Below are 22,370 nucleotides of genomic sequence, written 5' to 3'. Positions count from 1 at the left end.
TGGTCAAACAGCTGCTCTCTTCAAAGGCAGCCCTGATCACAGCAGGGGAACTACCCTCCCTTCAACTCACTTCTACCTGCCCACTTTAAATTTAGAGCAGTCAGAGCTGCCTAAACAGAGTATCTCACCCTCCTCTGCCCAAAGCCAATGGCTTTCTGCAGGTTGCCTAAGCAAGTCTCTGCAGAGCTATGCGCTCCAGGCTTTCAGCCCGGCAGGTAACATATGATCCCCTTCGCCCCCTGGAAATCACTTGCTTTCCTTCCCCTCGCACAGGCTTTCTAGTTCTCCCCTCCCTCCTTTGATAGTAAGCACTAGAAGCAATTTTTCTGATTCTAATTCAAGTGCACGTACGCTGGAAGCTTTGCTGCCAGGGATCAGAAGGGAGCCCCTCGCAGCGTGCTGCGCTGCTGCCTGCTTTCTTTATCAAGCCACAGGCTTTGCAGATCACCTGCAGCCCTTGGTGAGTGGCAAGTGTTCGCAGTCCTGCACAGTACGCTCTCCCCATGTTTTGGACCACAAAAGGCCTTCAGAAAAACAGGCTAAAACCCATCTTCTATTTGCCTGCTGCAAATTAGATGTCAAGTGTAACAGTTACATTTTCTAAACAGGCAAGCCTTAACTGTGATGATTTGTGATTTTTTCAAATTCCATAGTTATCATCTGGAGCCTTCTGCTAGCTCAGCAATATTGCATCATTTTTCTTGTCTGCCATTTAAAAAGAGTATATAAAGGATTCCCAGTTTTTGCTGTCTAGAATCATTGCTCACTGCAAGAGACTGCATTGCCCCATGTGCTCCTGGCAGAAATACAAAGGGCAGAAATACTGTTGTAGCATACTGAACCAGCGCCAGAAAAGCCAGTATAGACAAAGCCAACATAAGGAGGCTTCTAATTTCATTAAGTAAGGTAAGGTCAACATTTGTGAGGCTCTTGTAAGTCAATTTTTGCTTCTGAAATGAGACTAGGAGAGCAAGATTTATGGGAGACAGGAAAACTCAGAAGGCTTTTAGCCTACCTTGCTGCTTTTTTTTTGTGGAATGCACTGTGTATGGGCTGTAACATTGCTGCCAGTAACAAAAAGTGTTGCACACTTCAGAAAAACATGTAAACTAATTTTCATTAACGGCTTCATAAAGTGACCATAACCAATATGTAGAGGTATGAATACAGAGGTATTATACAAATCATACGCTTCCAAAAGTTCTCAACATCTTCAGAATTACAATTACAGAATTCTCAGCTTGAAGTAACACAATACACTGTTGTGGTTTTTCTGTCAAGACCTTGTTGAAAAGAGCATTCCTTTGCATACTACTCATATGTTCAGATTATTTCATACCTGACTAATGGTCTTTTCCATCTGTACCAAACCCAAGTTGGGGAGAGTGCTTTTAATAAAATCAACAATAGTTTCTAGGTTCTCATGCTGCAGAATCAAGGGCTTGTGGCTTCCCAAAAGGCTTAAAGCCACTTTAAATATAGCTTCTGATCCTTGAAGAAAGAGCATATCTGTGAAAACAAAGAAAAAATAGAGTACATCAAGCAAGTACATCTTTTGACAAGAATATTAAAACAGTAAAATGTCCAAGGACAACAACTTCTCATAGGAGCGATCTGGAGGCTAGACATACTGTGCTTTTGTTACTGTGGCTATGGCTTTAGAAGTTTTGTAGGATCAAGATTATCACTGTGAATAGCACACTTGACTAACATAATCAATTACTAATTTGTTTAGTGAGTTTTCATCCAAAAATCCAATTCAAGTTTAAGCTAAATACACAATAAACCAGGTAGTCAAGTTTGTTATTGTTGCCACTTTTTGTGCATGTAATAGTTCTTTTAGTGGGTTTTTTTCTTTTGAGATGTTCATGGGAATCTGAATTTGAATAGAATACTAAAGCCAATGTGATTTAAAAATCCTAATACAGCAGGCAAAAACTACACCTGAAGACACAACTGAAGATGTGAAGTTCTGTTCTTTTCTCATCTGGTGGAGAAAGCTACAAAATCTCAGTTAATACATTGAGCACATGAGGCTAAACGCGCACTTTCCAGCAGCCTCAAGTTTCACATGCGTGTACTTATTTTTAGTATGTGTCTCAACCTCTTATGTTAATATCCTAATTGCTACATTAATAAGTACCCTGAAGTCTTAGTAATACAGCTTAAGCGTTAATATTGCAGGTGGCCCTGCAATGACAGCACCTGGCATGCATTCAACAACACTGAAACCACAGTATATAGTGACCTTTCAATGCAACTTTCTTTTCTTTTCCTTTACAAATTGTCTATGTCTTCATAGAGGAAAGAAGTAGAAGACTGCAATGAAAGCATCAGACGAGTAACCCATCTTCACAAACCTATCTGTCCACAGTATAAACAGCATTGCCCTGCATTTGACTTTCCTGCTACTATAACTAACTCAGAATCTGTTCCTGTTTTTTTTGAGGGACTCACTATAGGCAAAAGCATCTAACACATGAAACAATACTGGTGGAGGTGGAAAAGGAAATGATACGGTTATTCCATATTTCCTAAATATATTTTTATTTTTAAAGGGCTTCTCTCTTGCTCTTTCCCTTCCTTGTATTCGAAGCTGTGAATGAAGTCACAATCACTTACGAAGTATCACAATGACACCAAATAAACAGTATGTCTTAATGATAAAAAAAAAAAAAAAAAGAAGAATAGAGAGAGAGAGGGAAAAAAACTCCACACAGTAAGGGAAACAACTACTAGCAAAACCACAGGTCTCTCTGATGTAAAAGAACATATGAAAACACTGGCTAACTGCCTTTCTTAGTAAAAGCAACCTCTCTTTCCAAATTTGTATCAGACTGAAATTCTCCCTTGTGCTCTTTTGCCTGTAACATTGAACCCATAACTCATTTCACTTCTCTCTCTCTCTCTGAGAAAGAAAAGCACAAGTAACAACTAACCGTAAATCTTGCACTTTGCTGCCATTTGTCCTAAAAGTGGTGTAAAATTTTTCAACTCTGATTCGATTTGAAGTCCAAAGGCAGGAATGATTGAGAAGTGGTAACAGAGCAGGCATCTGCCTCAATTCTCTATTGAAACTGAAAACTATGGGAAAATGCTTTATAGGGAAAGCTCTACATTAGGACAGAGAATGCTGAAGAACAGCTAGGAAACACAAAGTGAAAAAAATAGAGCTGAAAATAATGCATATTTATGATTCAGCACCTGCCCCATAAAGACATGCAGATTAACTCAAGGTGACCTGTAAGTTGTTAATGAATGTCTGTATGAGCTGAGCTGGTAATACATGGCTGAAATCCCTCTCTCATTTCAAACAGCAAGTACTTAACAAAGACCTGTTTGTTATCCACTCCCCGTGCTTCCCGTTAAGTGGGCTGCCAGCCAACGACAGTACAGTGAAGGTACCCAAAGTAATGTCAGCATGACTGGCAGCCTACAGGATTAAAAAATTAAAATTTTATCTACAATCTTGAAACAAAATAAACACTATGCTACCAAGTCTCCTCCATTAATAAGTAAATAGGGGGTATTAAACAATGCATCTTTGTTAACGCTGTCCTTTCATTAGATCGTGCTCAGGAGAATTGCTAAAAGTTTGGACAGACAATTAAAAAGTTAAAAGGAGTTTTGCTGTTTGACTCATAAAACAGTCTCTGGGTTAACCTCTTTTAAGCCCAATTTTTTTACATATTGCTTGTGAGGTGCTTGCAAAAAGTACGCTCTATGGAAATCTAAAGGAAGTGGTCTGTAACAATTATATTATTAAATAGCAGTGGGGCTTCAAATATCAAGGGTTCAGAGGTACCACGTTAGAAAACAGCAGTGCAATCTTACAGTCTTAGTAACCTATTGATGAGTTACTTCTACATTAAAAGGCAACATTCTTTCATCCCAAGAGTTCTAATAAGTAAGCAACGAAAATGTATGTATGTTCTGCAGAAGTGTGTGAACACATGGGTCAGAACTGATCGGATCCTAGCTTGCTATGCTGCTAATGACAGCCACCAGCAAAGTGACACCTCTAGCCTTTTTTAGGTTTATAGTTGTGTTTCAGAGTCATTAGCACGGTTGAAGATGAGATTTTACTTTCTAATGTAAAACAATGTCCAATGTTCTCGACTTACATCATGGCAGTAAACACTGTTTCAACAAAATTACTAAGTACTTTGGAACATTAAAAACTGCAAGTGTTGGTCATGCTGGACTTTCTCTCTAAGAAACATCAGAGATTTCTACGAGGTGACAGTTTCAGTCACACATGCTTTTCTGTTTTTGACCTAAAATCAGCCCTGTGAAGATCATGTATCTATGCCTTCTATTATAATGTAAAACCTTTGCTTTTTAAAGCCCTACAATCCTCCAGTGACAGATAAAATACTAATCTGTGTATTAAGGTAGAAATCCAAATATGCTGGATATACAAGGCACTTTTATACCCTCACTGCAGTCAGTTGTCCAATTCAAAGACTCTTCTTATCATGTACAATACTATGAATGATTAAGAATAATTGAAAGATGAACTGATTATAAACTCAGTACATGACACTCACATACTGCACTTCATTTGATTCCTACAGATTATTACTGTCAGCTAGATACTTGTTGATGTATATTAGCCTACTTTGAACTGTCCCAGGAAAAAACAAATATGCTGCTTTCCCTGGAGTTAAGATGCGAATCACAGGACATGTAGTTCTGCTTAGCTATACACCATCCTTTTCACTGTGATTTCTCCTAGCACTACTTTTGGCATGTCCTTAAACAGAACAGGACAAGACTCTTGTTGGTTCTTCTTAGAATCTATATTTGTTATTGGGGTAGATGAGACTATAATTTTTAAAGTCAGGAAAGTGCCAATTTTAATACCCTAATAAATAATTGCTTCATTACATCTCTTAAGTGAGACTGACTAAGAAAAATAAAAATAGCTTCTCATTAGAAGAGAGGAATGGGGGAAAGCTCCAATCCACCCTGCTCATCATGGACGATCCAGTACCACATACTGAAATTGAAAAACAAACAACTGAAAAGGAAATAAAGCATCTTCTCAAATACCAAACAGTTAATCTATGCAATGGACATCTGTAAGATAGCATCAAGGTAAATTTTTCATTGGAATTTAATTAAAAAAGAGAACTTTACTTCTGCAGATTCTAAAAATAGGTAAGAAAAGTGACTTCAGAGCCTAAACCCCGTATGCTTCCAAACATTTTCAGAAAGTGAGATTATCAGTCAGTCTAAAATCGTAAGGATAAGAAACGCTAGTTTAAAAGCCCTACGTTTCTGCAAAGTAAATCCATGATTAAACTGCCAGGGCCATCTCTGTGTGTGTTTTAAAAACATAACCCTCAAAATGATTTTCCACTGACACTGTTGGAGACAATGACAATGGAGTAAATGGATATATATTTCTCAGATGATGCCTTTGTTATATCTCTTTTCAGCTTGAAACTAACTAATTGTAGGTGCTGAAGTGCCACTGTCACAACACCATGCCTTCATGGCATTCAGTTTTACATTCTCTCTACAAGTGGTTACATGGTGGGAAAAGGTAACAATAAGAATGAAAAGACAGGACAGTTTGGGACTGTCATACGCTTTCATAGAATCATAGAATGGTTTGGGTTGGAATGGACCTTAAAGATCATCTAGTTCCAACCCCTCTGCCACAGGCAGGGACACCTTTCCACTAGACCAGGTTGCTCAAAGCCCCATCCAACCTGGCCTTGAACACTTCCAGGGAGGCAGCATCCACAACTGTCTCACAACAGCCTCCTCTCTCTTTCCATTTTACTGTAAATACAGCATGCTCCATGACCTCTGTTGTTCTGTTCATCAATAGTAAGTAAAATATTTCTCCTAGGTGTCTGAAACAGGCTGGATGATAATGCTGTTCCTAATAACAGGATTCTAAATACAAAACTTCAAAAACAATAGACAGAAGTTTTATGAAGAATTACCAAACACTCTGGCTACAAATCCAAGGGGAAACTGAGAGGCAAACATGGTGAGAAACCAGGGAGCAGCATAGAGGCTGGGGCCAATCTCATATTCCTCTAGGTGGTTATAGAGGTCTCGATGGTAGTCATGAAGAAGTCGAGACAGTTGATACATCTGGATCTGCACAGAATAAGAACAAAGAGACTGAAGATAAACATGTTTTAACACTTATAGTAGCAAAGTCTATGCTTCACACACTTATTAGAAACAGTGAAAGATATTTGACAATTGATGTTTGGACGGAGTTGCATGAAGAAAAGAAATACTCTGAAACCACCTAAAAGACCCAGGGTGGGTCACCTGTGGGTCTATCACAGGTTCATGTGCAGGGTCATTTGAACCTCATACAACACGTAGCAGAATTCTTCCTGTTTACGGTTTTCATAGTTTCCCCAGTAGTCTTTTTATTTGAAACTAGTGCATTTAAGATTATATATTCTTTTCACAGATTATACTTCCCCATTTTTGAGAACTGAATTTACATTCCAGTCCAGATTTGACAATGCTATCTATATTGCATTGTGGTTTAACACTAGCACCCTTTCATTAGAAAAATTCAAATCATACCTGTAAAATTGTCATGTCAGGACGATATTGCTTTCTCAGGCCTATGTCAAACATGAGAAACTTCAGCATTTTAAAAGCATCTTCTTCACTCATATGAAGTAGTAAAACTCCTGCTACAAAACTAAGGCCCTGGCAATATCCTACTTCCTGGTCCAGAAGTGAATAGGCCTTCAAAATATTGTAGAGTGACAGCTGCCCAGCTCCCAGCTGTGCTGAGAAGTACGGATGTGTTGGAAATGTGCGCCCTGTGAAAACAGCTGAAGTTAGCAACTTAAATTAAAAAATAGACAAACAAAAAAAAACCTTGCCATGTTATCAAATTAAACAGGCTTTCAAAAAGGTAGATTCTTTTGAAAGGTAGAGTCTGAGTCAACCCACAGGAAGTCAAGTTAACAATACAAAACAATTGACTCTCATACTCTACTACTGTTTTGTCACAGTAGCTGCAAAATTAATTTAGAAATTGTCAGAGGGATGGGGACAGTCTGTTGTTTGGAACAGCTGAGTAACTGGTTCTTAAGTCTGGCCCTTGACCCGTTTGTTGAAGGGCTTATAGGGGCTGGTTGCCTATAATAGTGGGAGACTCGATTCTGTGGCTTGACAAGTCACCCAGTCCTCTTTTCTTGATTAAAAAGTGTAGCTTTTAGACAACTATTAGGATCCAGGCACAGACTTAGAACACCTGAGCTCTCTGGGCTGGGGGCCCTTCCCTTCCTCTTTTTTTCTTGTCTTTTTTTCCAGTAAATGTGTCTCTCATCACCTCCCTCCTTGCCTTGGTCCCTCACAGTCTTATGGATCCTTTCTCCTTTCCTGCAGCATGAAGCTCAGACTCTACCATGAGCTAACCTGGAAAAATCCCCTTTTACATGGGGTTAGCTGTTCTGCCCTGTCGTTCAGCTGTGTCAGCTCCAGGAGGCAGCCCATGAGCACCACCACAAGTGACAAGTCCTTAGAGAGTGGGAGTCGGTTGTTGGAGCAAAACTTTCTCTTGGTAGCCAATGGGCTTTGGATCTATTCCCCACATCTCTTTAAATCCCAACATATGGTAAACTATACTAATTGTAGAGCTGTAGGAGCACAACTGAGCCATTTCCAGTCCTTCAGTTCTAGAACAAGATGATGACTTCCACCCCAGACTGGCTTACCTGTAAACTTTCACACAGAGCTGGGACCCACATGTCCTTAAACCAAACCAATCCAACTAGGTAACTTACACAATGTTTGACCCACGATATTTACTCAAGTGAGTAAAAACTCAATTTGTCTTTTTTTCAGCAGCCCTTACAATATCAAGAATTGCATAGCTATATATGTGCTATGATATATGCTATATACGTATTATATGAGATCGCAGCTAACGGAGGCAGCCAACAGACACAGCACTTTGTGCAGCAGCTTCTGGGCTTTGCTTCTTTGAGCTCTTGAGCACCTGGATACTTTGTCTGGGATTGCCAGGGGATTCCTGGGAACCGAGGGTACTGCTGCTGCCCCAGCAGTAAGGCTGCGGCTGTGGTAAGGGTAGCTCCAGCAGCTTCTAACCAACTCTTGTCAGCTGCCCTTGATGACAGGGTGCCTGTAGCCTTTGTTCTAATTGATCACTGATTAGGTAGGGACATTAACAACCTGGACGATGGGGCAGAGCACACCCTCAACAAGTTTGCAGATGATACAAAACTGGGAGGAGTGGCAGATACACCAGAGGGTCCTGCTGCCATTCAGAAGAACCTCAGCAGGCTGGAGAAATGGGATGACAGGAACTTCATGAAGTTCAACAAAAGGAAGTGCAAAAATCCCACACCTGGGCAGGAACAACTCCATGCACCAGTACATGCTGGGGGCCACCCAGCTGGAAAGCAGCTTTGCAGAAAAGGACCTGGGGATCCTGGTGGTCATCAAGTTGAACATGAGCCAGCAATGTGCCCTTGCAGCAAAGAAGGCTAATCCTGGGCTGCATTAGGGGAAGCTAGCAGGCTGAGGGAGATGATCCTTCCCTCTACTCAGCATTGGTGAGACCACACTGCTGTGTCCAGTTCTGGGCTCCCCAGTACAAGAAAGACATGGACATACTGGGGAGAGTCCAGCAAAGGGCCACTAAGGCAATGAAGGGACTGGAGCATCTCTCCAATGAAGAAAGGCTGAGAGACTTGGGATTGTTCAGCCTGGAGAAGAAAAGGCTCAGGGGGATCTTATCAACGTGCACAAATGTCCAGTGGAAGTAAATGAAGAAGAGGGAGCCAGGCTCATCTCAGCAGTACCCACTGACAGGACAAGAGGCAATGGGCACAAATTGAAATACAGTAAATTCCACCTAACATAGGAAAAAAAAAAAAATGTTTTTTTTATTGTAAGGGTGGCCAGACACCAGCACAGGCTGCCCAGAGAGGTTGCAGAGTCTCCATCTATGGATACACTCAAAACCTGAGCGAACATGGTCCTGGGCAGGGCAGTTGGACTGGATGATCTCAAGAGCTCCCTTCCAACCTCAACCACTCTGTGATTAGAGACATGAAAGGCTTCACTTTTACAGATTTTTTTCAAAAACTTTTCCAAAAGGGCATATTTTCATTTCTAGGAAAAAAACCCCTCCCGCTATCAGATTTCCCCTGTGAAATACCTCAATGAAGAAGAAATTTGAATACTTCTTTTATTCTGGTATTAAGTGGAGCTTGTTTTTTGGTTGCCCACTTGTTAAATAGCACCCCACCCTTTAGCTCCTGGAATGCTGCTGTGCTGCCAGATAACATCAAAGCTCCTGTTTGAATAAGACAAAGCCCAGGGCAGAGTCCTTCTGCCATCTGGTAGCTGCTCTAGCCTGTCACATGGGACACTGGCATTCAGTTCCTGATCCAGGCTGTCAGAGAGTTGAACATTACAGATGAATTATTTCTAGCTTCTAAATGAGAAGGAGCTTGTGTTCCTTTGCAAAGGAATCCTCTGCCTGAATGACAAGTTATTACAGCACAGTCTAAAGGCAGACCTGTACTGCCTCACTCACGCAGCAAGGCTCCTTTCAGACAAGTCATGAAGAAAAGTTACAAGCTAAAAAAGAATAAAAATGCAAAGAAGTTCTAAAAAACAGTAAATGGAGGAGAAGCAGAACAGCTAAACTCACAAGCTGATTTGTTTCTGAGTGCCCTGGTGATTGATGACTAAACTCAGAATTTTAGCTTTTACTCAGGAGCAAACAACTGGCCCTGCTGAAAAGAGACTCTAAATGAACTGTGATACCTCAAGAGCGCCAGAATGAGGGCGCTCATTACATTTTTGAAATGTAATAAAACACAATTTTCTACTGTGTTCAGCAAACACTGAGTGCTGAGTACAGTGGTTTCCTACACTGATAGCATCTGGAAGTCAGTTTATCCTACTTTATTGAGAGAAGAAATCATTTACTGAACACGACTTTGGTGTTTAAGAATCAGAATCACAGAATCAATCAGGTTGGAAGAGAAGGACCTCTGGGATCATCGAGTCCAACCATTGCCCTGACACCACCATGTCAACTAGACCATGGCACTAAGTGCCATGTCCAGTCTTTTCTTATACACAGCCAGAGATGGTGACTCCACCACCTCCCTGGGCAGCCCGTTCCTATGTCTAATAACCCTTTCTGAAAAGAAATGCTTCCTAATGTCCCACCTGAACCTCCCCTGGCGAAGCTTGAGGCTGTGTCCTCTCGTCCTATCGCTAGTTGCCTGGGAGAAGAGGCCAACTCCCACTTCACTACAACCTCCCTTCAGGTAGTTGTAGACTGCAATAAGGTCACCTCGGAGCCTCCTCTTCTCCAGGCTAAACAACCCCAACTCTCTCAGCCGTTCCTCATAGGTCAGACCCTCCAGACCCTTCACCAGCTTGGTCGCCCTCCTCTGGACTCGCTCCAACACCTCAACATCTTTCTTGAAGTGCGCGGCCCAGAACTGAACACAGTACTCAAGGTGCGGCCTCACCAGTGCCGAGTACAGAGGGACAATCACTTCCCTAGACTGGCTGGCTACACTATTCCTAATAGAGGCCAGGATGCCATTGGCGTTCTTGGCCACCTGGGCACGCTGCTGGCTCATGTTTAGCCGGCTGTCGATCAGCACCCTCAGGTCTCATTCCGCCAAGCTGCTTTCTAACCACTCTTCCCCCAGCCTGTAGCACTGCGTGGGGTTGTTGTGGCCAAAGTGTAAGACCCGGCACTTGTTCTTGTTGAACCTCATGCCGTTGGTCTCGGCCCATCTATCTAACCTGTCCAGATCTACCCTACAGCAGATCAACACTCCCACCCAGCTTGGTGTCATCTGCAAATTTACTGAGGGTGCACTCAATCCCTACGTCTAGATCATCTATAAAGATATTGAACAGCACCGGCCCCAGAACTGAGTCCTGGGGAACACCGCTAGTGACCGGCTGCCAGTTGGACTTTGCCCCATTCACCACCACTCTCTGGGCTCGGCCATCCAGCCAGTTTTTAACCCATTGAAGAGTCCACCCATCCAAGCCCCGGGCAGCCAGTTTGTCTAGGAGGATGCTGTGGGAGACAGTGTCGAATGCCTTACTGAAGTCTAGATAGATTACACCCACAGCCCTGCCCTCATCTACTAAGCGGGTCACTTGGTCATAGAAGGAGATCAGGTTGGTCAAGCAGGACCTGCCTTTCATGAATCCAGGTTGGCTGGCCCTGATGCCCCGATTGTCCTGCATGTGCTGTGTAATGGCACTCAGGATGATCTGTTCCATCACCTTGCCTGGCACCAAGGTCAGGCTTACAGACCTCTAGTTCCTTGGATCATCCTTCCAACCCTTCTTGTAGATGGGCGTTGCATTTGCTAATTTCCAGTCAGCTGGAACTTCTCCAGTTAACCAGGACTGCCGGTAGATAATAAGAGAGTGGTTTGGCAAGTTCATCTGCCAGTTCCTTCATTACTCTGGGGTGAATCCCATCCAGGCCCTTAGCCTTGTGGGTGTCCAGTTGGCACAGCAGGTCACTAACCGTCTCCTCCTGGATTATGGGGGGTTCACGCAGCCCCCTGTCCCTAACTTCAGTCTCTGGGGGCCGAGTCTCCTGAGGACAACCAGTCCTGACATTAAAGACCGAGGCAAAGAAGGCACTGAGCACCTCTGCCTTTTCCTCATCCCCTGATACCACACTACCCTCCTCATTCAGCAAGTGGTGGAGGCTCTCCTTGACCCTCCTTTTGCTGTTAATGTGTTTGTAGAAACTTATTTTGTTATTTTGTTTAGGACCTGAAATCCCCAGTGATTGCAGTGATTGTGCAGGTGGGGCCACAGAAGGAAATACATAAAAAAGCCTTCAGGGAATTTTGGCTTTGTTCTTGCCCATGTAACGAAATAGCACTGTGACACGTAAACTGGGCCAGGAAAGTGGCTCCTGTACCTTACCTCTGCATCCAGATGCACACTGCTGTCCTCATTCTCAGGAAGCAGTATTTACAGCTGAAGATGTATTGACTCAACTAAGTGTGAGCAATACTTACAGCTTTGGCGCATACTGTGTTAGCAAGACCTCTTTAGCTTAATTTGGGAACACTTTTTTAAATATTATAACCACACGTTACAAGAACATAGGCTTTTCTCTCAAGGGAAATGTGCATGCTTTCAGAAGGATTCTTAAAGATTTAAGAGAAAATGCTTCTGATAACCTGAAGGAACCCAAGTCAGAACATGCAAATTCCTTTCAGCTGCCCATCCAGTTACGCTGTCTGTTACTGTGCAGCACTACTCTATTTCAACGTGAATCACTAGGAAACTAGGAAGTCTTCAGCTTCCTATTTTCATCTTACTGAAATAATAGCGCCCAACCCTTCCCTCAGCTAATGGGCTAGCAAATAGCTCCCTGGCAAAAACAACACTTTGCATGAAAACCACCATGAAGTTACCAATTTGCCAACACATGCAGTCATTTGTTTCTACAAGCAGAGGACACGGCTAAGATGAGAAAGTATTTCTGTGCAGAGCCAGGCAGAAAATATGAACAGCTTGCTGAGCCAGCAAGCCCCAGTCCACTGTGTGAGCCAACCAAACTCAGACTGACTGTGTTCTGTACTGTCCAGGAGCTGTCTCGCCCCTCTCCCCTCTGCTGAAGGTGTTCAGTTCACTAACCTAGCGCAAAATTACTCACCCCTTACTGAGGCACTTCAGTGTGACAGAATCCCAACGTTCATTGCCAGGGTATCAACACCAGGTATGCTGACTTGACTGATGTGTACTTGCTAGTGAATGATCTCTGGTTGCACATAAACGTCTCTCTCAAAAACAAGAGACTAGTTCTGGTGCTGTGCAGTCCAGGGGAATTCCTAGAATTGGTGTGACAAAGTCTGGAGCGAAATAATTTACCTACATTGCAACTGCCTGTTCCGAGATGGCATTAAGTATCCTTGGGGTGTTACTTTCCCAGTGCCAAGTCGAAACCTGCCAGGCCTGTCAAGTAGGGGAAAGTGAAGGTGGCATGGACAATCACCCTCCCCACCTCGTCTCATGCCAATTTCTGCAGAAACATGCCTGTTCCGCCAGATTCTTGTTTTCTATGCACTGCCTTGATATTTTGACTCAATTTAGCAAGTGTTGCAAAAAAGGAGAAAATACTCTTAATTACCATATAAAGCTTAGGTCACCATCTAAACTTGACAAATCTTCTCACAGTTCAGTACCCCCTGAAGATAGTCTGCACATTGAGTTATTAAGAAATAGGTGCTCCTGGACAGCTCTGGGTATCGGTGATCCCTCATCAGCCAGTTCTTCCATGTGGAAGAAAGGGGGTATAGCCTTTCATTTGCAATGAAAAACTCTCGAATACTGTTTGAGTAGTTACAAAGAGTAGAAGTATCATGGGAAAACTCTGCTCAAGAAGACCAAAAGCCTGCCTGAAGCCCACCTGCCAGTCACTTCAAATTTAAGAGCCTTGGCTCCTAACCTCTCTCTACTAAACTTAATGTGCCTCCACAGACCAATTCACTGTCCCTATATCAGGAGCCAGCTACTGCTTAAAATTAGGCAGTGTGAATAACCTGCCTTAAAAAGAGCCTTTTCTTTTAATTATGAAAAAGAACTTCTTTCATAATTGTTTTAATACAAGTAAAAATACTAACTGCTAGCAACTCCCCATTAAAAAAAGAAAGAAAAGCAAAAAGCAAAAATTCTGCATTATTTCAAGTAAAAGTGTTTTAACAGAGACAGCAAACACTGGACATCAGGAATGAACAGCATGTTAAGTGCATGTCTGCACTTAAATATTGACTTCCTTTCTTGACAATTTGTATGCCACGGGCCTGGCAGTTCACTGTCAATATCTGAAATACAGATGCATCACAGTTACATCTAGCAACCTCTTATTACCACATGTTGCAAGGGACCTCTGTGCTTGAAATGCAGATTTTTCATTTTCCTAATGGTGTCAAGTAATAGTTCTCACTTATACCAGATTAAAAGCAGTTCTTATCAACGATCTATTATTAAATGGTGAGAGGCTTTTTGCGTGTTACCTTCTTCTATTTAATTCTCTTTCAGAGATCATAAACCCCTTATTTTAATTTCAGATCACTACTGTACTTACCTAGGTCAATAAGTATTGCATGTTGCTGAGAAGTTAGTTGTTTTAGGAGTTCTTTATAAGGTGTGTCCTTTGGTTGTTGTTTACTTGGAAACTGATGCTTAAGATGGTGTTGCTCTGCTAGAAACTTCCAGATCTCCCCACGGTGGTGACGTGGTACTCCTGAGAGAAGAAAGTCATTAAACCAGTGATTAGTACTCATACTCAGGGGTCAGCTATAGTTGAGCTAACAGGATTCAGGAACTGAAGATCCGTATCTGCTAGATATGCAAACAGATCCATATCTGCTAGATCCATATCTGCTATCTCCAGTAGGCCATAGAAGCAGATCAAACTACAGTGCTTCTACTTCCTCAACTAATAAAAGACATCAGCACCTTAACAGGAGAGATTTAAGGTAGAAACAGGGTGAGATGCCTAAGTCTAAGGTTACCACTTGCATCCAGTCTGAGAAGTAATAGAATAGGCAGCAAAAATTGCAGTATTTGTCTCTGAAAAGTTATATGCTTATCTCTCATTCTTCCATGTAAAGTACACAATAAAGCACTGCAATAGAACTAATAAACATTTTTCACTAATATAGCACTGACACTGTTGTTAGGAGCAAGTTTTAGGAAGGCAGCACGCACACATACCAAAAGTATAAACAAGTACAAATGAGATGTGATCTAGACACTACAACAGAAGGCAGGTAATCAGAAAGCAAGTGTTGTATTTCTAGTTTTGCCATTGGTTTGCTGAATGACTGGTATGCATAAAAATGTTTTAAAGCTTGAATGCCTTTCTCTATAAAAAGGGATGATGCTACTTAACTATTTCACATAGGTAATGGTAGCCTTCATTTATATCTATATGAGATGCTCTGAAAGTAACAGAAAGGTTATTGTTACATGCATACTTTATTCAGCACAAGACTAGCACTACTAAATCATCTACACAAGAAATCAATATACTATTCTTTGGGAAAGTATTCTGTCTAATCCGTGATGTACTGGAACCAGATATTACAGTTTGAACTAATTTATGGCTTAAAAGTTTTTTGGACTGCTTTTTTCTTTTGGTATATATGTAACATACGGACGACAACAACAATAGGAGAAATCAAAATTGACTGAAGTATACAACTTACATGGAAGGATAACAAAACATACAAGAGCAATTTCACTGCCTCCTCTCATATGAGCACAAAAGGATATGAATTTATGTCTGCAATACTTATTTTTACTACATTAACATAATCCAGAGACAATTGCTTGAAAATGAAACGCTAGTAGAAATATTTGAATCCACACCACAAGTGCATTTAGAGTACGTTTCCATAAATTACTTTAGGGAACTTAAACCCAATTATTGAAAAGTCTCCAACATGAAACAGTGAGGGAAAGTGCTGTTTCAGACACTGAATGGGCCAGGTTCTCCTCTTCAGATACACATCCAAAATCCCATTAGCTTCAGTGAGGTTGAATGTGTCACATAGGGTAGAACTGGCTTAATAGTGCACATTTACAGCTGCAAAATTACAAATGAATTACCTTTAAGGAAGCAGTCCAATATTAAGTTTACCTCTGTATGCTGCATTGTACATGTAAAATATTCTGTTTACTACTTCCTAAATGAAAGATGCACTATGTTTAAACATCTACTGCAATGTACATTATAGGTCAACACTATACATCTGTTATCCTAATTTAAACCCCATGCTTACAGAAACCTGCATTTCTTACCTGTTTGCCTTGCTTACTCAAGTTATTTTAATGGCTTTGGTCTAAACTACAACTTGCTAAACTAAATTTAAATGCATTTTTCATTTCTGCATATGTATGAAATTTGACATCACTTCACTCTGAGAACTCTGACACAACTGGGCTCTAGAGAGCAGAGCATAACAGCAGCATCCAGAGCTAGGGATAATTTCCCCATCTACTGGCTACTTGTATGTGCTCCTTATTAGCAATCCACTAAGCAGGGCTTTATTTATTTATTTATTTACTTTGCATCACTCCAAGTTTTTTAAGTTTTATTTTGAACTCTAACACAGGCCAGCATCACTGGACTATCAACAGAAACCAAATTTTTCTCATGCTCAAATATTGACTGGACCAAGCCCTTTACCTATATGAACAGAAGGAAACTTGTGTGTATTGGGTTTGCATGGCCAGGTTTTGGTAGTGGGTGAGGCTATAGGGGTGGCTTCTGTGAGAAGCTGCCAGAAGCTTCCCCTATGTCAGATACAGCCCATGCCAGCTGGCTCCAAGATGGTCCTGCCATTGGCCAAGGCTGAGCCCATCAGTGACGGTAGCACCCCTGTGATAACATAGTTAAGAAGGGGAAAAAAAACCTGCACAACTGCAGACGGAAAGAGGAGTGAGCATATGTGAGAGAAACAACTCTGCAGACACCAAGGTCAGTGAAGAAGGAGGGGGAGGAGCTGCTCTAGGTGCCAGAGCAGAGGTTCCCTGCAGCCCATGCTGAAGACCATGGCGAGGCAGGCTGTCGCCCTGCAGCCCATGGAGGTTAATGGTGGAGCAGATACCCACCTGCAGCCCATGGCGGACCCCACATCTGAGCAGATGGATGCCCGAAAGAGGCTGTGACCCCATGGGAAGCCCGTGCTGGAGCAGGCTCCTGGCAGGACTTATGACCTTGTAGGGGACCCATGCTGAAGCAGTTTGTGAGGAACAAATGTGGACAATTTGGTTTAACTTGGTTGAATAACTGCATACAGGCAGGTGCAATATTTAAAATATTAAACTTCTGCTAGTGGTGAATTCTTTACACTTCCTTTACACGTTGGAAAGCTTTGTATAGAACTACAAAAAGCTCCCTGGAGTAGCCATCTTCACCATCGGCTACATACAGCACTCAGCTTAAGGCCTTTGGGTCCAACCGTGGCACAAATAACATTGAGTAATAACCCAATTTCTTATAACACTTGAAAAACATCTTTAGGTTATATTACTTTTGATGCAGCGGAGAGAGGGGCTGGTTGCTCAGCCCTGCAGTTGTGAGGAAGACTGTAAGTGATGTTTGCAGGTACAATGAATGGCTGAACTCAGAAAAAAGGCAGTTCTACAGATATCTCCATGTATACTGTTTGTATGCACACATACTACCCAGGCTGGAACAGAGAATTTTGAGATAATAGTGCACACAGTTTCTTCAGTTATTTACACAGTCATTTCTTTGGTGCTGTACTGAGGTACTGTACAACTCTCCCGTAAGGACAAACGTTATTCAAAAATTAATACCAAGTACTGTAACTCCAGGAATACAATTGCAGCTACCGCTGAAAGGGACTGTTATTTGCATATGTATAACCATGAAGATACCAAACGTTGTTACTTATTTAGTCAGCAACTTGAGGAACCGCTCTAGTGAGAATCTGGTTATAAGGAGTGGTTAAGAGGTCACCCTATTCCTTTCCTCATACAATTTACATGCATTTGAACAACTCAAAATAACAAACTGTGCTTACCTTGCCCAACAGCAGAGTGTATTTTTTCCACATCAAATTTAATCTTTGACCTTCCAGGTGTACTCAACATTTTTTCCCAAATCAAAGTTACATCTTTTAAGCATGGTGTGATTTCTTCATAGTCAAGTTTCAGACGTCTGTTCTGCAAATTGTTTTCTGAAGCTAGAAAGTGATATCATGAAGGCAGCCGTTAATATTGTTTACTATTTGTAAAATGGATGAATTTAACTTAGAACTTCATCATGCAATCCACCTATATATGAATTGTGTTTGGCCTGTTAAATTAAGTTCCTCACAGCTAGTCAACTTCTAAATCTGAAGAAACATGAGAGATGATGACTAATGAAATAAACACAAGATTTTCCTAACAGGATTTTTCAATTTCGCAGCTCTTAAAAAAAATTAGTGCAGATGACCTACACCAAATAAAAATACAAAACCAATATAGTAATCTATTTCTTATGCATACAAGTCTATAACAGTAATGACAAAGTCAAAAAAACTACTTTAAAGGTGATCATTCACGTCCATTTCTATAGACCACATAAAAAAGAAAGGTCAAGTATAGAAAATTCCAGAACCCTGAACACAAATAGGACCATAAACACTATATACACATAAGGCTCTCTAAAGTCTCCACTGAAGAAAACAAACAAGGGTCAATGCATAACTCAATCTAAAATGTCTTATTTAAGACTATCAGAGCTCCTGGGGCAGAGATGCATTGTAGTATTGATGATTTTATCAGATAACAATTTATAAGAATATTGCACTGTATCTTCATGTGTTATCTATAAGCGATTAACAAAAAATAAATCGATAGCTGGTAAAGCATCAAAGAGCCATGGCAAAAATGAAAATGAATTCTGTGGCTGAGTTTAGAACTGGAGTGAGAATTTCAAAGGGACTCCTGGCCAAGCTTTTAAGGTTTGTTTCTGCGGGGGTTTTTAGTGCTAGAATGTACCTGGAAAAAGGGTTTATTAATGGTATTCGTATAAACTAAATAATAAAGCACTTTTTGGAACAGTGGATGAATCTGTGCAGGTCATGAGACTGAAAAAACAGGAGAGGTCTTTCAGCTCAGATGGAGAAGAAAGGTGCAGTGCAGACGAGATAGAAAGATGTCAGACATCTATTCCTAAAAGGCACGAAATGCTTGAAGAAAATGCTATGAGGAAACAGAGATGAAGCTACAAAGAGAGCACTAAGGAGTGACATGGACTGTGGTAAGTCTATGGAGAATTTAACAACATGGGTATTTCAATTTTTAAACTGAGCTGTAAACGTGGCTGAGGACTTAACGCACCTAGTTCCAGGACAAGAATCCTGGGATATGGTCAACAGCTCTTTGCTTGCAAAAATGACCACAGCACAGGTTCAAGAGGCATAAATAACTGAAAAGGTTCTATAGTATTAAACAAAAATTAATAAATACTGCTCCTCAATAACACCCATCAAGCAAATTACAAATAACACGATTTGGAACCATGTTTATGAAAGAGAGTATCATGAAGTGACCATGACTTTTAATTATGTTGCCATGATGTATTCACAGTACTTCATCATTGTGATGATGCATTACTGTAATGCTAACAAGATACTCTCGTCTTGAGGACATTCTGCCGTACATCATAAGGCTACTGCTACTTTTGATGATTTCACAATATGAACTCACAAAAATCACACTCCTATGCGTTAGTCTTGAGACAATCGATGTTAAAAAGGATGTTAACTTTTGTTAGTTTAACTCTCCATTGTTTTTACATTCAACTTGTTTATATAAATTTACTAAACAGTTAAAAATCACCTGGTTTACATGGCCCATATGACACTAAAGTACCCAACACAACTAAGCCCATCTTGTTCTGAGATTTGCACCTGCAATTAAGGTTTTTTAGATTATGAAATTCTGAGAGTCACAAAGGGTTAGCTTGTCCTGTATTCCCACTGGCTAAAAGAAGATTCTAGATTTTAAAACAGAAAAAGAGAAGAACTGTTTATACTTGGGGAATGTCCACCTTACCTCCTTATCCTGTAGTTGTTTTCACATGTGAATGATTACACTCAGTGAGGTTATTCATGTGAGTTATGATGTTACCTAAGCGTTTGCAAGATCTGGACCTCATAGTATTTCATTTTCACATTTTCTAATTTAGTTTTTGACTTTTCTCTTCAAAGTAGTATATTTCATTTTAAAACATGACTTTGGCTGCATGTGTACTGACACATGCTTTAGCTATCCGGATACAGACAGGTGTAGCTTAATTTTACTCCTTAGGTTTGTTTTATTCCTCGTTTCTTGTTGCTTTTGATTTTCCCTCTAGATTATATTCAGTGTTTAACCGTAGACTCACGTAAATACAAGCACTGATGGTTTTATTATAGCTGTGTGTCCACACTGAAAGTGATTCTATGTATCTAAACTCTATGTCAACATCTTCACATTTTCTTCAGGTCAAATACAACGTATTTATATATTAGAATATTAAAAAAACTTAAAACACAGGTGCCTGGCAACTTGTCAGTTACAAAAATGTGACAGTGGGAGTGACATGCAAGGACTGATGAGAGAATATGCCTTTATCAACAAGCTTAATCGGATACTTACACTACGCAATTCTCAATGTAACACTTAAGCATTATCAGTAAAGATGCAACATACTGTACATTTAATTTTAATATTTTGTCCAGTATTAAACAGTAGTACTCCGAGAATTATTACTGCACGTAAAATATTTGCTTTTACTTCCCAGAGACAAAAGCATAAGAACACGTGGCATTACATTACAAAGCTCTGCTCACTGCAGCATAGTCATCTGTTTTTTCAAGCACGCTTACCATCGCAGCTACCTAGGACAACTTCCTTACTGCATGGTGCATCCTGCACAGCCTGGCTCTTCAGTCATGACAACACCTGTCTCATTCATTCACTAACTAGCTTCAGATATGTTAATCTTAGTGAATTTGTGACAGTTTTGCAATTGTTTCTTTTGGGCAGACAAAATTGGAGCATCTGATTAAACTTGTTAAAATTTTACTGATATTAATGTCCTGCAGCTGCCAAAAACTTGACTGCAGGCTGTAGAGTCAGATATCTTAAATACAAAAGAATTTAAAAAAAAATCAGAAGTATAAACACAAAAACCAGAGAAAATTTATTTCTAAATGCTAGGTCCCATAAAAATTCCAAGTTACAGAACAACTTGACAGAAGCTTACTTATGACAGCACTGCTCTAAGCTGAAGGGACTGTATAAATCATTGCTCTCAGTACCTCTTTCTCCAGATGGTCTTGGCCCCTTAGCCAAGGGCATTGTATATTTGGTATCCATTACCATATTTTATTTTACTGGATTAGCAAGTACATTTGCTGGCAACATGCCTGTCACCTGTGGGGTTCTTAGGAAATTCAGGTATCAGGTGTTCTTCAGATATCAGGGTTGAAACAGGAGAGCTATACTACTAGGAGCAAATAGCCTACAGGTGGGCTAAGTGTTCTGGGAGGCCGCATTCAATGTCCAAGAGAGGTGTTTTCTTCTTCCAGCTAGGAGTCTCAGCCCAAGTGTAAAGAAGAATTTCATGATTGGTATAGTGATCTTTTCACACAGCTGGGCCCTTTCTCTACACAGTTCTTCCTGGAAGACAACCCTTCCTCAATTTTCATGCCAGGTACCTCACCCCTTGAGGATCCAGGTGCCTACTCCCTTCCTGAACACCTAAAATCAGCCAGATAAACATTTCTGTCCTCATCATTCATAACTTCAAAGGAGCAGCTCTCAAGGACAACCACTTGTAATTCTGTATGCAGCTGCTACAATTAAATGTGTATTCTTAATCAACTACATTCTATGTGTAAAAATTGCCACCACAACAGATTTGTTGCAGCTATGCATCCAGCCACAGAAAAATTTTGGTTAAGAATAACTGCAAATTCCCGTTTCTCAAGCTCCTTCTCATCACCCTTCTGACTGATCTAAGTCATTACTACTCCATACAAACCTTGCTTGCACAATGTGTGCACACAGGCAGGCACCCATAGAAGCCCACAACCAGCTCCTTAAGAACTTCAATTCAACTTCAAAACTGGCTAAACAGAACGTTGCAATGACCAATACTTAGTGAATGACGTATGGACCTAGAAAAGAACTCACTTCATGATAGTGATTGCGCTGAATTCCTTGTCAGAGCTTCTAGATATCAGACCAAAAAACCCCAGCCATGGTAAAACTAAAAGAGTACCAATTAAGATCAAGTAAACAAATAACAAGGTGAAGTGATAAAAAAAACTAAGTGTAAATTGTAACCTATATTAATGAGAACTGAGGGAAATGCTGCTAAACTGATTTACCTGTATGTTCCTAAAATGTTTCATTAAGGCTTGGTCCAATTCACTGCCAAGGACACAGAGCAGAGCAAGCCAAAGAGTGAACTTGTATTGCAGTAGGGTGTAATCAAGAACTTCACCAACCTTGTAACTTCTGGTTTTCTTTCTCCATTCTGAGGAGCAGTATCTGCTGAATAATGGCTTTCTTCCACAACTCACGAAGCTCACGGGGTGTCCGTTTCCTTTCTTCTTTCACTGGCCCAAAGGGGCCATCTTCACACACTGGTTCCAATGGGGATCTTGGTGGAAGTTCTCCCAATTCGGAGTAATCTATAAAAGAGAGAAGCTTAGATTTCATGAATATGTGAATGAAGGGACACATTTTTGAAGATTGCATATATATACATACATACATATCTACATGCACACATATATACATACGTATATAGGAGG

At 40.8% G+C, this 22,370-nt stretch overlaps 1 protein-coding gene across 4 annotated transcripts in view; it reads right to left on the bottom strand.

The window, feature by feature from the left end:
- TBC1D1 (TBC1 domain family member 1) overlaps positions 1 to 22,370 on the bottom strand; it is a 118,079-nt gene that overhangs the window by 5,637 nt on the left and 90,072 nt on the right. For all 4 annotated transcript variants that reach the window (XM_068404271.1, XM_068404272.1, XM_068404270.1 and 1 more), the window contains 6 exons: positions 22,062 to 22,247; positions 17,595 to 17,756; positions 14,123 to 14,281; positions 6,568 to 6,812; positions 5,961 to 6,120; positions 1,340 to 1,509 (listed from right to left, as the gene is read on the bottom strand). In XM_068404271.1, coding sequence (XP_068260372.1) covers positions 1,340 to 1,509; positions 5,961 to 6,120; positions 6,568 to 6,812; positions 14,123 to 14,281; positions 17,595 to 17,756; positions 22,062 to 22,247 — 1,082 coding nt within the window. The remainder of the gene's footprint in view (positions 1 to 1,339; positions 1,510 to 5,960; positions 6,121 to 6,567; positions 6,813 to 14,122; positions 14,282 to 17,594; positions 17,757 to 22,061; positions 22,248 to 22,370) is intronic.

The sequence above is a fragment of the Nyctibius grandis genome, chromosome 6, assembly GCF_013368605.1.
Source record: "Nyctibius grandis isolate bNycGra1 chromosome 6, bNycGra1.pri, whole genome shotgun sequence".
NCBI lineage: Eukaryota > Metazoa > Chordata > Aves > Nyctibiiformes > Nyctibiidae > Nyctibius > Nyctibius grandis.
The sequence above is the reverse complement of the archived record's forward strand: the minus strand, read 5'-3'. Positions and strand labels throughout refer to the sequence as shown.